Source organism: Lindgomyces ingoldianus, assembly GCF_010093535.1.
Source record: "Lindgomyces ingoldianus strain ATCC 200398 unplaced genomic scaffold BDR25scaffold_18, whole genome shotgun sequence".
Taxonomy (NCBI): domain Eukaryota; kingdom Fungi; phylum Ascomycota; class Dothideomycetes; order Pleosporales; family Lindgomycetaceae; genus Lindgomyces; species Lindgomyces ingoldianus.
The window spans coordinates 203,334-216,833 of NW_022985179.1; the positions used below are offsets into that span (position 1 = coordinate 203,334).

The 13,500-nt window shown below is 36.1% G+C and overlaps 2 protein-coding genes across 2 annotated transcripts; both read right to left on the bottom strand.

Moving 5' to 3' along the window:
• Positions 1-10,951: 10,951 nt before the first annotated feature.
• Positions 10,952-12,128, bottom strand: BDR25DRAFT_355712 (uncharacterized protein; the record flags this gene model as incomplete). The annotated part of the gene is made up of 7 exons (XM_033695505.1): positions 10,952-11,247; positions 11,282-11,317; positions 11,376-11,386; positions 11,442-11,480; positions 11,526-11,730; positions 11,757-11,830; positions 11,872-12,128. 7 exons carry the CDS (start codon positions 12,126-12,128, stop codon positions 10,952-10,954), a joined length of 918 nt encoding a protein of 305 aa, XP_033546828.1.
• A 117-nt stretch (positions 12,129-12,245) lies between these two features.
• Positions 12,246-13,391, bottom strand: BDR25DRAFT_262534 (60S ribosomal subunit biogenesis protein-like protein Nop16). The gene is made up of 2 exons (XM_033686768.1): positions 13,233-13,391; positions 12,246-13,170 (listed from the first exon to the last, which is right to left on the bottom strand). Exons 1-2 carry the CDS (start codon positions 13,340-13,342, stop codon positions 12,552-12,554), a joined length of 729 nt encoding a protein of 242 aa, XP_033546829.1. The 5' UTR covers positions 13,343-13,391; the 3' UTR covers positions 12,246-12,551.
• Between the last annotated feature and the right edge of the window lie 109 nt (positions 13,392-13,500).

The window sequence follows — 13,500 nt, forward strand, 5'->3', positions numbered from 1 at the left end:
TTTATAGTTAATTAAATTAACTACTAATTAGTGTTAAATAGGCTCTAACAGCTAGCTGCTTATAGTATAAGCACTTAAGTAGTAAGAGTAAGAGTGGTGTACAGTGTGCACAGCGTACAAGGTAGGTAAGGTAAGAGCAATATATTAGTCTGCTTCTATTACTTTTTTCTTTCCTCTGTACAGAGGAAAAGGGGGATATCTAGATGTTTGTGCACAGAGGTTCGCGCATGAGCATCATGTGACATAGATACGTGGTCCTGCTCGTGCGCGATCGCTTGTATCCAGACTGTGACGCTGCTGCTGCGTACAGACATTTTATAAAATTTTATAGTAATTTAAAGCTAAGTATAGCATTTAAAATAATATTATATACAACTTTAATAAAATAAAGTTTATAATAGGCTAAATATCTACTAGAGGAGTTATTATAAGTTTAAAGAGATAAGAATAGCTAAAAGCAGTCTAGCTAGGTAACTAGAAGTAGACAACAGCTATCTAGGGCATTAATGCTAAAAAGTAGGCTATTTTACCTTTTATTATTTTTTAAAGTAGTAATTACTTTTTAAACTAGTATAAAAAAATTTACTTTAAATTAAGTTATTATAGTTTTTAAGCGCAGCTAGACTACTAATTAGCTTAATTTAGACTAGTTAAAGCACTTTAATATGCATATAAAAAAGTGTACTATTAGTAGCTACTATTTACTAGTTATTAATAGCTACAAAAGCTATAACTTACTTTATTTTTAGTAATACTATAAAAATAATAAGATTATTACTGTTTATAACTATACTTTTTTATTTATTACACTTTTTATAGCTACTTAATATAAGTTATTTTACTTTTTTAAAAAAAAAGTGTATAAGTGCTAAGCTAAAAACTTTATACATAACTAAATTACTTATATTATAAAAATAAAGTTTTTACTATACTTTAAAGTAGCTTATAATGCTATAATTACTTTTAGTAATATTTAAAAAAAGTTTTAAAGCGCTAGATTAGTTCTTTTTAACTTATAATAAGTTATAAGAAGCTTTAATATAAAGTTACACACTTTATTACTACTACTACTTATATATAATAAGCTTTAGTAGTTATAAACTTTAAGTAATACTTTAAAACTTAAGTTATAATTAATACTTATAAAAATAAAAATTTAAAAGTATATAAATAGTTTACTAACTTTTATAGTTAAAGTGTTTAAAAAAGTTTTAAAAAAAGCAGTAATAATTATATATAAGCTAGTGTTAGTGTAATAAAAAATTACTAAGCTTTAAGTAGCTAATAAAGCTACTACATAATATAAATTATATAAAAAAAAGTAAATTAAAGTAAAAAAAACTTTAATAATTTAAAAAAGCTTACACTTAATAGCTCTAAAGAAGTTTAAAGCACATAGTAATAATAAAAAAAGTAAAAAAGTAGGTATAAGCTAAAGTAAGTAAGCTATTCTAAAGGTAATATAGATAGTGTAATTAGACTAGGCATAATACATAAATATGTAAGTAAGAAGTAAAAGTAGTATCTAAATAATATTCTAGGCTGTACTGTACTATATAGTGCTAGAGCTGGTTGTTATAGGCTATAATAGAGTTTGTTAGGGTGTGGTCTTAGCAAAAGTAAGTAACTTAGGTGTGTAAGCAACTCGCCTGTGAAGTACGTTAGCTAAAAGAAAAATTCTTACGCATATAGCTTAAGTATATGCTTAATAATTACTTACTTGTTATTATTATTTAACTTTTATAAGTTAGCTATAAAATTAGCTTATAAAAGTTATCTACTATGTTAGTTATTTATTATCTTTTAAAAGACTTTATATATAGCTGTAGCATGTTACTTTAAAAGTGTTTTATTTTATTTAAAAGCTTAAAGTATAAGCTGTATTTAATTTTTTTTAGCATGTTTAAGTAGTGTTATTAGAAATGCATTAGTGTAAAAAAAGTTGTTTAGTAAAGTCTTAGTAAAAGTAAGTAACTTAGGTGTGTAAGTAACTTGCTTAACGTACTTCACAGGCAAGTTGCTTACACACCTAAGTTGCTTACTTTTGCTAAGACTCTACTAAACTACTCTTTCTACACTAATGTATTTCTAATAACACTACTTAGACGCGCTAAAAAAATGTTAGATACAGCTTACACTCTACGCTTTTAAATAAGATATAAAACTCTTAAAAAATATACTATAGCTATGTATAAAGTCTTTTAAAAGATAATAAATAACTATAGCACTAAATAACCTTTATAAGCTAATTCTACAGCTAATTATAAAAGCTAGGTAATAAAAAGAAGTAAGTAATTATTAAGACTATACTTAAGCTATATGTGTAAGAATTTTTCTTTTAAATAGCATTTATAGCTAATATAGCTAATTCTTTGCGCACTAAGTGTAATTTAGGCTATATTAGCATAAACTAGCCTAGTATGTTTAGAAAGTGTTATTTAGACCTTAAAGTAATGTTTACACGTAGTATAACTATAAAAGAGCTTTTTATAAAAGTCTTAAAGTAATTTAAAGCAGGTTTAGCCTTATAAAAAATATTAAAGCTAAGTATAGCATCTAGAAGAATAATAGGTATAACTTTAGTAAAATAGGCTTTATTATAAGCTAAATATCTATTAACTATACTTACACTTAAAACTTTACTTTAAGCTTTAAATAACACTTTATAAACATACTAGGCTAGTTTATGCTAATATAGCCTAGATTACACTTAGCGCGCAAAAAATTAGCTATATTCACTATAAATGCTATTTAAGAGAAAAATCTTTACACATATAGCTTAAGTATAGTTTTAATAATTACCTGCTTTTTTTTATTACTTAGCTTTTATAAGTTAGCTATAAAATTAGCTTATAAAAGTTATTTAGTGCTATAGTTATTTATTTTTTTTTAAGAAACTCTATATATAGCTGCAGCATATTTCTTTAAAAGTTTTATGTTTTATTTAAAAGCATAAAGTATAAGCTATATCTAACATTTTTTTAGCATGTCTAAGTAGTATTGTTAGAAATGCATTAGTATAAAAAAAGTAGTTTAGTAGGGTTTTAGCAAAAGTAAGCAACTTGCGTGTGTAAGCAACTTGCCTGTAAAGTACGTTATAGTATATGTTATTAAGTTTTAAAATAAGTGTAGTCTTAAAAACTCTATAAATTACTATAGTAAGTTAAATACTTAAAAAGCTAAAAGTTAATTAGTAGATGTAGTATTAATTAAAGTACAAAGTGCTAAAACTTTGTTAGAGTAGACTGTTTACTTGTGTAGACTACTTGCTTGTGAAATACGTTATTTAAATAACGCCTAATAGCTACACTAATAGATTTTTTTAGTTAAATAGAACCTTATGTTTCTGTCACAGTTATGTTACAGCTATCTAGCCCCTGAGTACCCTAAGGGCTTGGCACGGGGTATGTAGGCTCCTCACCCTCCGTACCTCTGCCTCCGACCCTGAGGTTTACTCTCTCGTTACATCCCCCCCTATCCTGCATTCCTTCTCTGTGCCTCGTGCTTCCTGCTCTATACCTCTCGCAGTTTCAAGCTTATGGCGTGGCAGCTGCAGTAACTTACCAACACATTCTAATCCTCTAACTTATATACCTAATACCTACCAGCAATGATTAAGGTGTTGCACTAGGCTTAATATTTAATGTGTTGCAAATGGACAAGCAGAGAAGGTCAGCAATTACCTAATTGACTCCTCGCACTCTCATATGCCCTCTATCCATGAGCCTTCCAATTCACCGTGCGATACGATATGTTGTAGTTATTCCAAAACTCTGCTAGAGAGTCGACCTACCCGCCCATTCTCATCCTTTCTTATGTTCTGGTCCTTTAATATCCCTCTTACGAGCTCAAAATGTAGATTCAGCTGTGCTCTGCCGTTGTCGAGGACAAGCTTGCTAAGATCTCGAGCTTGTTCTTTCATTAACTTCGACAGACTATAGTAGAGTCAGACACGAAAGAACTCATGTTAAAAAGTGAAGCAATATTAACCACGCGTACGCAACAGAGAGGTCCTACACGAGATAGAGTGAGTGCGGGGTTTTCCTTACTACTGGACTGGAAAGCTACAATTGGCATTCCTTAAATTTTAGGTGTGAAAATCACACCTGCTCACAGAGTCAGCGCTTGTTGCATCGGCCATGCCTGGCCGCACCTATGTGGCACCAGCGCTTCCAACCGTACGTACTACGACTCAGAAAAGTGAATAGTTACGGTCACGTGAGCTGTACAAACGTAAGAGGACTGTTAATTGTAACGTACAACTAAGAGAGGTCCCCTTACAGTCTGTAATAAGTCTTAGAAAGTTAATTTTTCCTAGTAATATAAGACCTAATTAGACATCTATAGGCAAGCGTTAGGAGGGCGTTTAAGGGGGCGTTTTTAAGTAACAATTAGTAAAAACTCTGTTGTGTGCTACAAGTAAGGACGCGTTAGAGAGAGGGGCTAGGGTATTAGATTTTATGTAAACAGTTAACTTTTTACTTTTAAGTTATAATTTACTATTCTCTCTCTTTACTAGTAATTGCTTGTATAAAAGGCAGCAGAAAACTTTAAAGTTGCAGTAATATTAGAACTTTTATTAAGAAGATTTGCTATAGCTAAGAATAACAGCCCCTTGTTTGCAGATCCTCTTACATAGTAAATAAAAGTAGGACGTTTCTCCTACCCTACAGTCTTAAAATCGCCCTTAATTTCCTCTTTATCTTATGTACATCCTGTAACTGCGTGAGAACCTTTTCTAGTAAGAGAAGAACTTGCCACTTTAATAGGAACTTCCTTTCTAGAGAGATAATTAAGGCTTTTTAATTATAAAAGAACTAGCTCTACTAGAGGGTAATTTACTCTAAGCTCTTAGCTTTTTTAGATTATATTTATTTTAACATTATATTATAACTTCTACTAAGTTGTTAAGCTGTATCCTTAAAGGATTCTTAATTATTATAGTTAAGACTTATAAGTAGTCCTTACGTTAATTATATAGTAAAAATGTACTAAGAAAGTTAGACGTAATGTCCTAGATTTAGTCAAGTTGAATTGTATTACGTACGGTTGGAAGCGCTGTGTGGCACCAGAACACACCCTCACTAGACGCTGCAGTTGAGTATGCCAAGGAGACCGCAATTAAGCAGACGAAATGCGCATGGGTCGAGCAGTCAAAGAAGTGTGATTGTTCCAGCTAGCGGATTTACGGCAGAACGCTTGAAGGAACGAGTTGGGGATGACAGCGGAGCAGAAGGCATTGCAAAGTCATTGAGCTTTGAAATAACATTTGGCTGAGGAGGCATGCGATATGCGATGGCGAACAGCAATGAAGATAATTCGATATAGCTCAGAGAGCTACACAACCGCAATTATATTCACTGAACGCTTTTCACACCAAATAACGGAACAAACGTGCACTAGCATGGTTCCTGAGGCACTTCAAGTACCTCTATTAAGTTTCTGTCTTTGGTATACTGTACGCTCCGGCCCGCCGTTCGTGTCGAACGATGGGGACACTGCTAGAATGCTTTGCAAACATCACCCCGGAAGCCAGAAAGAGAAGAAAAAAACTTATGCAAAGGGTGAGAATGGCAGTTAGGACTCCTACGAAGTCGGCCGGCAAGATTTTGAATAGAACCCGTGCGGGAGGAAAGGTTACATGATCTCATGCTAGGCCTTATCAGCCCTAGGTCGATTTCAGTAAAGTCCAAGCCACAAGCTGCAGAGCATTTTTACAATCCAGGGAGGATTGACTAGGATTGGGTGAGGAGTATAGCTAGAGAGATATCTGGTGTTGTAGATCCCGATTTCCAGACAGATGCTACTAGAAACCTCGTGCATCTTAATCAGAGTTAAGGTGGGATTCGAAATCACAGCATCGAGGGTCATTTCGCGTTTGGGCTGGCCAATAGTCAGACTTCGGCAAACATGTGGAGTCGATTGGACTGGCGGTGGAGAGGCCTTGTTTTGAGAATTGTAAGCACTACAAGTTTCTTGAGATGGGTACATATACAGAGGGGCTGAACTTGAGAGATAAGGGAAGCTCTCCTGAGCCTGCTTGGGCCAACCTGATCCCACCCTAAGCCACCCTAAGCCGTCATTGAAAGGACGAAATCCAGGCCTATCTGTTTGTAGGGGTGGCCTAGGTTTATACATTCCAACGCAACTAAGGCGCAGTTCCAGTCCCCTCAGAACTCAGGTATTCCTGTCGTTCATTCTAATCATTATGGCTTTATCCATGTGGGGCACCAGCCTCATCACACTCTAGGATCTGATCACGACGTACAAAATCTCTCTCAAATTTCAATCAAATTCTTCGCGATCTTAGAATGGCCCCCATACGAAACGCTTGGATATCTTCCTCATCCCCATCATACTGCGGTCGAATTTCTCCCTTTAGCTCTCCAATATTCGTCTTTGACTCCTCATAATCCCCATTTCGGACCCACACTTCCTCGGTCATATTACAGACTCTCATCTGCCACTGCCCTGCAACTACGCTCATCTTCAGCCAGCCGGCTTCATTCTCTGCAAACCCATTCTATCTCAGTTTAATCAAACTGTACCGGACACTTAATATCCTCAACATCGGGTAAGCGTTCTCAGAACGGGGTTGCGCGTACAATAGCTCCTTTAGGGTTATGAGATTGCCTTCTCACTGAAGGCCAGTCCTATCCACGAGCATCGGCCGACCGAGATGAAGGAGTTCATCGAATACGCGAGGCTAGCCAGTGGCGAGAAGCTATTGCTGGATGAATATGACTGCCAATCGAGGCAGCAGGTGCGGTATTAATACCAGGGAGCATTCTAAAAGCTTGAGGTAATACTCTAGGCATTGAAGTCCCAGTCCAATCGTTGGGGGGGAAGTCGGGCTCCATCGGGTTTCCATAACTCTGTGCCCAGTCTATCTCTTTTTGTGCATTGATTGAAGATGTTCAACGTGATTTTCGCATGGTCCTCGACCTAAATTCAGTCTCGCTCCTCTACTGTACCAGAATATATTGTCGGCAATAGGACCAATACAAAATCGATTTGCTGCTGCAGTAGGTCCTCCTGTGCACAGCGGAGCTTGTATACCAGATAGAAAGTCCTTCTTGAAGTACAAACTCCCTGTGGCGGTGAAAGGAAACTGGAAAAAAAAAAAAATCAAGTTCAACGAAGCTATGCACAAGTCTTCGCATCTCAATGTCTTGGAGGTTCACCCATCTGGATGCGAGGTTGACTCTGGGGCATTTCTCTATCAGGATGTATTTGGCACTAACAGGATTCTCTACCGTTGTGGAGTAGCTATATGCTTCCGGGACAGGTATGCCTTCAACTGAAGGAACACAAGGTTGTCAGGTTCGCTAGCGGTGGCGAAATTCTCTTGTCAGGCTATGTGGTACGGGACAGCGTTCCCAACCGTACGTAATACGTTTTAACTTGCTGTTTTTTAGGCTGTAACTTCTTAGTTTGTTAGTACGTTGTAACATAAAAGGAGAATTTAAATCTACTTACAGGGCGTAACTGTTATAGCTTATAATCCTCCTATGTTTTAACAGCTTATAAGACGTTACAGTATATATAGTCTACTAAGTCCCTTATTTTACTGTAAATATAACCTTACTAGAGCTAGTTTTTCTATAGTTAAAAAGCCTTAATTATTAAGCTAAAAAGCTTATTTTTATTATAAGTAATAGTTTTTTTACTTTTAAAAAAGAACCTTTTATAATTATAGCTTATAAAAGAAATAAATAAGAAGTTAAAAGTAATTTTATATAGTATAAAGTAAAAAAGTTATCTAACTTGTTTTTACTAAGTAAAAGAGTTAGTAAATAAAGGGCTATTATTATTAGCTATAGTAACATCTTTATAGTAGCTGTTATAGTACTACTGTAACTTTATTGTTTTCTACTACTTTTTATATAAGCAGCTGCTAGTAAGGAGGCTTATATTAATAAAAAAAAGTCTTTTTAAAGCTTTTATTATAATAGTTGCTACTAAGTAACTTATGTTGTGTAGGCTTTTAAGTAATGTTATTATTATTAGCTTTAGCCTTAGCCTTTATATTAATATACTTTTAAAAAATAGCTTTTATTAAAGCCTTAGCTTTTTTATACTATATAAAGTGCTTTTTTTAGTAGTCTTTAAACTAAATAAAATAAAGTTAGAAGTTTAAAATTATTACTATATAGTAATAAAATATAAGTAGCTTAATAATAAACTTTTTTTAGTATATAAGTAACTTTTTTATGCTAAATGCTATGCTAGATTTAAGGTAGTAATTATTACTTTTACCTTTAAGTTTATTACCTATACATAAAAGCTTAGTATAAAGGTGTTATAAGTTAATAATAGATATTTAGAAAGAGCTATAAAAGCTATTACCTTTAAAGTGTTTTATTATAAAGTAAAAGACTTTAAAAAACTTATAAAAGTAATTAACTTTTTTTTATTTATTTTTAGTAATAACTTTAGTAAAAGTAAAATTACTAGAAATAGTAAAGTTTATAAAGTTATTATTAGTGCTTTTTTACTTATATATAAACTTAGTAATAGTGTCTTTAAGCTTAAAACAGCAAAAAAGCATAAAATAAACACTATACTAGCATACACTGCTATCTTATATAAGATTAAGTGTTCTAAAGCTCTAGAAAAAGTTGTTGTTATTAAAAGTAGCCTAAAAAGTTATAAAAGCTTTTTATTATTTATATAATGCTAGCACTATGTTTATAAAATTATAAAGTTTTTTAATAACTTTATAGTAGTAATAAAGGCTAAATTATTTTTAAGAAGCTACTTAAGTAAAGTTTACTTTAAAAGTGCTTATTTTTTTACTATAAATAACTACTTTTACTACTAGCTAGATTATATAGCTAGCGCAGCGTATACAGTGCTTAGAGGTAAGGGGCATATTAAGATGTTAAGTAAAGGTAAAGATAGTTTTATTATTATTATTTAACATATTATTAGCTACTAAATAATATAATTTTAATATAATTTTAAAGTTATTAATAACTTTAATAATTTCTAGCACTTAATTTACTCTAGTATAGTTGCTATATAGGTTGCAAAAGCTAATTAGAACATTATAGTATTAGTAGTTAACATCTACATAGTATTATTAGTTAGTGTTTAGTTTAATAAAAAATGCTAAGATGCTAAACTAATAAGCTAAAGTACACTTACTAATAAAGTGTAACACTACACTTAGAAAGAAAAAGTAGTTTAAAGAAGTTTATATATTAACACTTAATATAATTTTACTTTAGGCTATTTTTAGCATTATTTAAATCTCCTGCTTCTGCTGCGTATATCCCTGCTACATGTAAGATAAATATGTAGTGTTAGATACTAGAAAGGTAGTAAAAAAATTAGCTTTATTTTAGGTAATAATTGTAAGGCCGGATGTCCCAGAACGGGCCAGTATGGCCTCACCTGACCTGTTTGGAGGTCGTATGACCTGTGCTTCGTATATAAGCATGAATCCTGACAAGCGAAGCTTGGCAGCGATTCGTCTCTCTTACAATACACTCCTATCTTTCTCTGAAAGCTTGCTCTTAGTGCTATCTGTGCTACTTACTATCCTATCTTTACAATAATGCTTTAAAGTTTTACTAATAATGCTGTATAAAAAAAATATTATAAAGTATTACTTAGTTAATAACTACTACTTATAAAGCTTTCTTTTACTAAATACTATAAAAAATAATATATAATAAGCCTATAACTTTATAAGCTACTTTAAATAGACTTAAAAAGATTTTTAGCTTATTAAGTAAAAAAGCACTTTTACTTTCTTTACTAATATCTATCTAGTGCTTCTTTTTAAGGTAGTAGATAATATAAGTATAACTATTAACTTTTTTTACCTTTTTATAATTGCCTTTAGTGTAGCACCTCCTGTAAAGCTATAACTTTATTCTAAAGGTGTTTTTTTTATTATTATACACTAAATTAGCTTTATAAAGCTATATTTAGAATAACTAATAATTACTATATAATTAGCTTTTATGCTTTACCTAGTATTTAAGCTTTTTTAGCCTTAACTTTTTATTTCTTATTTAGACATTATTTTACTTAATAGTAAATAATACTTTATTATTAAAAGTAAAGTTATCTAGGTACTCCTTTCTAAAGGCTAAGAGACTATTAGATAGCGTGCTATTATAAAAAAAAACTAAAAACTTTAATAATAAAAACTTTAATTAAGCAAGTTAATAAAAACTAGCGTAATAAGTAACCTTAGTTTAGTAAAAAAAAGCTAGCTTAAAAGAATCTTTAAAATAAGGCTATACACCTGCTATACTAGAGAAACTAGGATATTTAGCTTATAATAAGTAAGTTTATAAGCAATTATAATTTTTAACTAAAATTATAAAATTCTACGCTTTAATCCCCTTCTTTACTAGCTTTTTAATTATTATATAAACTATAGAGTTTTTACTTAATTATTACTTTAAAAACATAACTTTAAACACTTTTCTAACGCGTCCTTATAGCTGTCTAATAAGACCTTATATTACTAGGAAATATTGTCTCTCTAAGACGTATTATGGTCTGTAATGGGAGCTGGCTCCTACGTACGTTACGGCTCACACTCCTCCTACGTTTCAACGGCTCACGTGACTGCTACGTTCACGTATCTACGAGTCGTAGTACGTACGGTTGGGAACGCTGGTACGGGACCTTAGCGACCACCTCGAAGCCGTCCTGGAATACCCGGACAAAGACTCGATTGAAACCTCCCTTGACCAGGTTTTTCATACTGGCGACCTTGCCATATTTGTTGCTAACGGGGGCTTCAGCTGCACGTTGCAGAGCTTCGACATTGAACAAAACATGACGTTCCTTCAACTTGACTTCTTCGTTAAACAGATATCAGCCAGAAGTATACGAGAGACGCGTTATCAGAGGTATATACGTAGTCAAAGGTCAGTTAGCAATCTTCCATAAGCTATGTCCAAGCACCACTCACCCATTCCACATGCTAAAGAGTGGGGTGCTTTTCGTGGTTTGAAGGTTGACAGTTATCCTCGAGCTGCGAGGCGAATGGGGGGATATTGGAGAGGACATATACGCGGGAAACTGGTCGGGAAATGCATTCTGTTGACATTATCGAGGCGATTGTTGTCAAGGTGGCCAGGACGAGGTGACGGTGACGCGTGGTAATTGAGGCTGCGAGAAGCTTGGGTCCTGAATGACGCCTGCTGACTTTTGGAGCATTGAGGCAGGGTGTGTGGGTAGAAGTGCATTGCCTGAGAGCAGGTGGAATTCTTTGTGATTCTCATGACAATGTCGGATCCAGTCTCTGGCATACCACAGGATGTGTGCTGCTCTTGTAATTGAAGGCACACTGGTTTTTAGATGGGTCTGTCTTGGGCCTGTAGAAAGCTATTGGAGGCTGAGCGCACATAGATTTTCACTTCAAGGTGGGGCACTCCATGGAATAAGAGAAAGGCTAAGAAAGCAACCCAAACCCAGAGTTGAAAGCAGAGACGAGGTCAAAAAGGTGCATTCTTTTGTCCTTGCAAATGGATATCTTTTTTTGGCCAACAAATTACACATAGCAAGCAAGTGGTGGCCTGTCCGGCCCTACCAATACGTTCAACTCGCTAGCAGTAACTTTAGAGGCGTATGCTTTTTCATTCCAAAGAGAGAGGGGTGATAACAAGAAGTCACCATCGAACTCGCTGGGCTCTCGAATGATTTGAAACCCGACCTTTCGAATTCGAAGGCCGTCTAGATCGACTTGGGCTTGAATATGATCTGGGACATTGAGGTTATGGCGTCACCCGGGTAAATGAAAATCCAAACGCCTCTGGTGAGGCAGAGCACAGCGATAATTCTGGAAGGCTGAATCCAGTCTCTCTCGCCAGCTCAGGGCAATGTAACACTCATCTTTAGCACCGTTCAAATGAAACACGGCCAAAGTCGATACAGGCGAGTGTTAATTTTCTACTCACTCCAGGAGACCTGAGAGGAGATATGTTCGTTAGGTGGCGTCTGCTCAGGGGGAAAGATGGTGTTGCCGGTGCCGCAAAGCCGTCCTTGTCCGCGATCAGCCATGATAACAGGTAGAGAATCATATTGGCGGCAAAATGGTGACAAAGTGGGTTGAGGACGGTGAGCGTCGAGGGTGCCCGGTAGACAAGGAAGTTGCGCATACCAAGGCTGGGAAGCTGCGATGATGGGTTTTCTTGGCACTGTCAGTTTATTGGCAGGGAAATGCCAACAAATGCTCGAGTCCACTCACAGACGAGTGTTCAGAGGGTATATTGTCCCTTTAGTTCATGGCTGGGATCGGATGCGAGTCTCATATGATACATACATGTGTTCAGTCTCGCAGTGTACAGATAGCAGGGTACAATGAGACCTTGCTTCATAGAAAGTCAAACTTCCCTCTATTCCGACCCAATCCATATTCCTTCCCTTCTTATGGGCCTCCCTACATTTCCTTGGCCCTCGCCAGCAACTAGCCTTCACTGTCGGGCTTCGGAAAGGATCTTGGCGCTTTACAAGGCATTACCGGGGGCGTTGTTGGAGAAGCATAAGATCCTATTTCCCTTCTCCCAGCTCCACTCAGATCTTCAACCCTGCCCATGTCCCTCCCTCCACTTCCTAACCCTCCTCCTTAAATCTCCCTCACTCTGCTGCATCGGGTTCAACTTTCGATCCCACACCATCCTCTTACAATCATCCCCATACTTCTCCACCAGCCTCGCGATCCACTCTTCCTCTCTTTGGCTCTGTTTCCGCGGCGTTTTCTTCACCCCATTCCTTGCCTGCTCCTCCAGCTGCCGAATCACGGGATTTCTGCTATTTGCTTGTGGCTCCTGTTCCTCAGGCACCATAGCAAACCCGTTCCACTCCCCCAACCCCTCGCCCTCGCCCTCGTCCTCAAGTTCATTCAACGGATCATTCAGCGGGTTGTCTCTCTCCCCTTCATTTCCACTTCCTATTCGAACAATCTCCCCCGTCTCAGGATCCCGCTCAACGTCAACTTCTTCCAGCTGCGCGGTCTCCGGTGCGCGGCTAACGATATTCAACTTATCCGCCGTACTATTCTTCGGCGCGTCTGCGCGCGAGGAGGCTGGGTCATTAAGGCCGAGGAGCGCGATAGTTTTCTCAGTACCACCGGTTGCATGGTTGAGGCGGGCTGTGAGGCCCAGGCGACGGTAGTTTTGGGTGAGAGTTTCTTTTTGGTTCCTGTAGTATACTGAGTAAGTAGGGGCATGAACGGTGAGGAGAAGGGGGGAGAGGGGGATTACCAGTTTGCCGCAATGATGGGATTTGCGAGGATTTTCTTCTTTGACTTGGGGTTTTGGCGGCGTTTAGGTAGTGATGATTTGTTCTTCTTTTTCTGGAGTTCGCGACCCATGATTGCGCGCGGAATTGGTTGGAGGAGCCTGGAGAGCTGGAAGTTGGAAGTGATGAAATAAAAAGTAGTCCGTTACATAAACTCCTCCGGCAGCCAAAAAATTCCAACCCCCCGGCCGCCGCCAAGGTCGAAATCTGGGCGAACCCGGAATATGCCGC

What these genes read in the sequence shown, in the direction of transcription:
- BDR25DRAFT_262534 (XM_033686768.1), bottom strand. Translation starts at nt 13,342, where the DNA reads ATGGGTCGCGAACTCCAGAAAAAGAAGAACAAATCATCACTACCTAAA. An exon ending in CCCATCATTGCGGCAAACTG is followed by an intron (nt 13,171 to 13,232) that starts GTAATCCCCCTC and finishes AGTATACTACAG; the next exon opens with GAACCAAAAAGAAACTCTCA.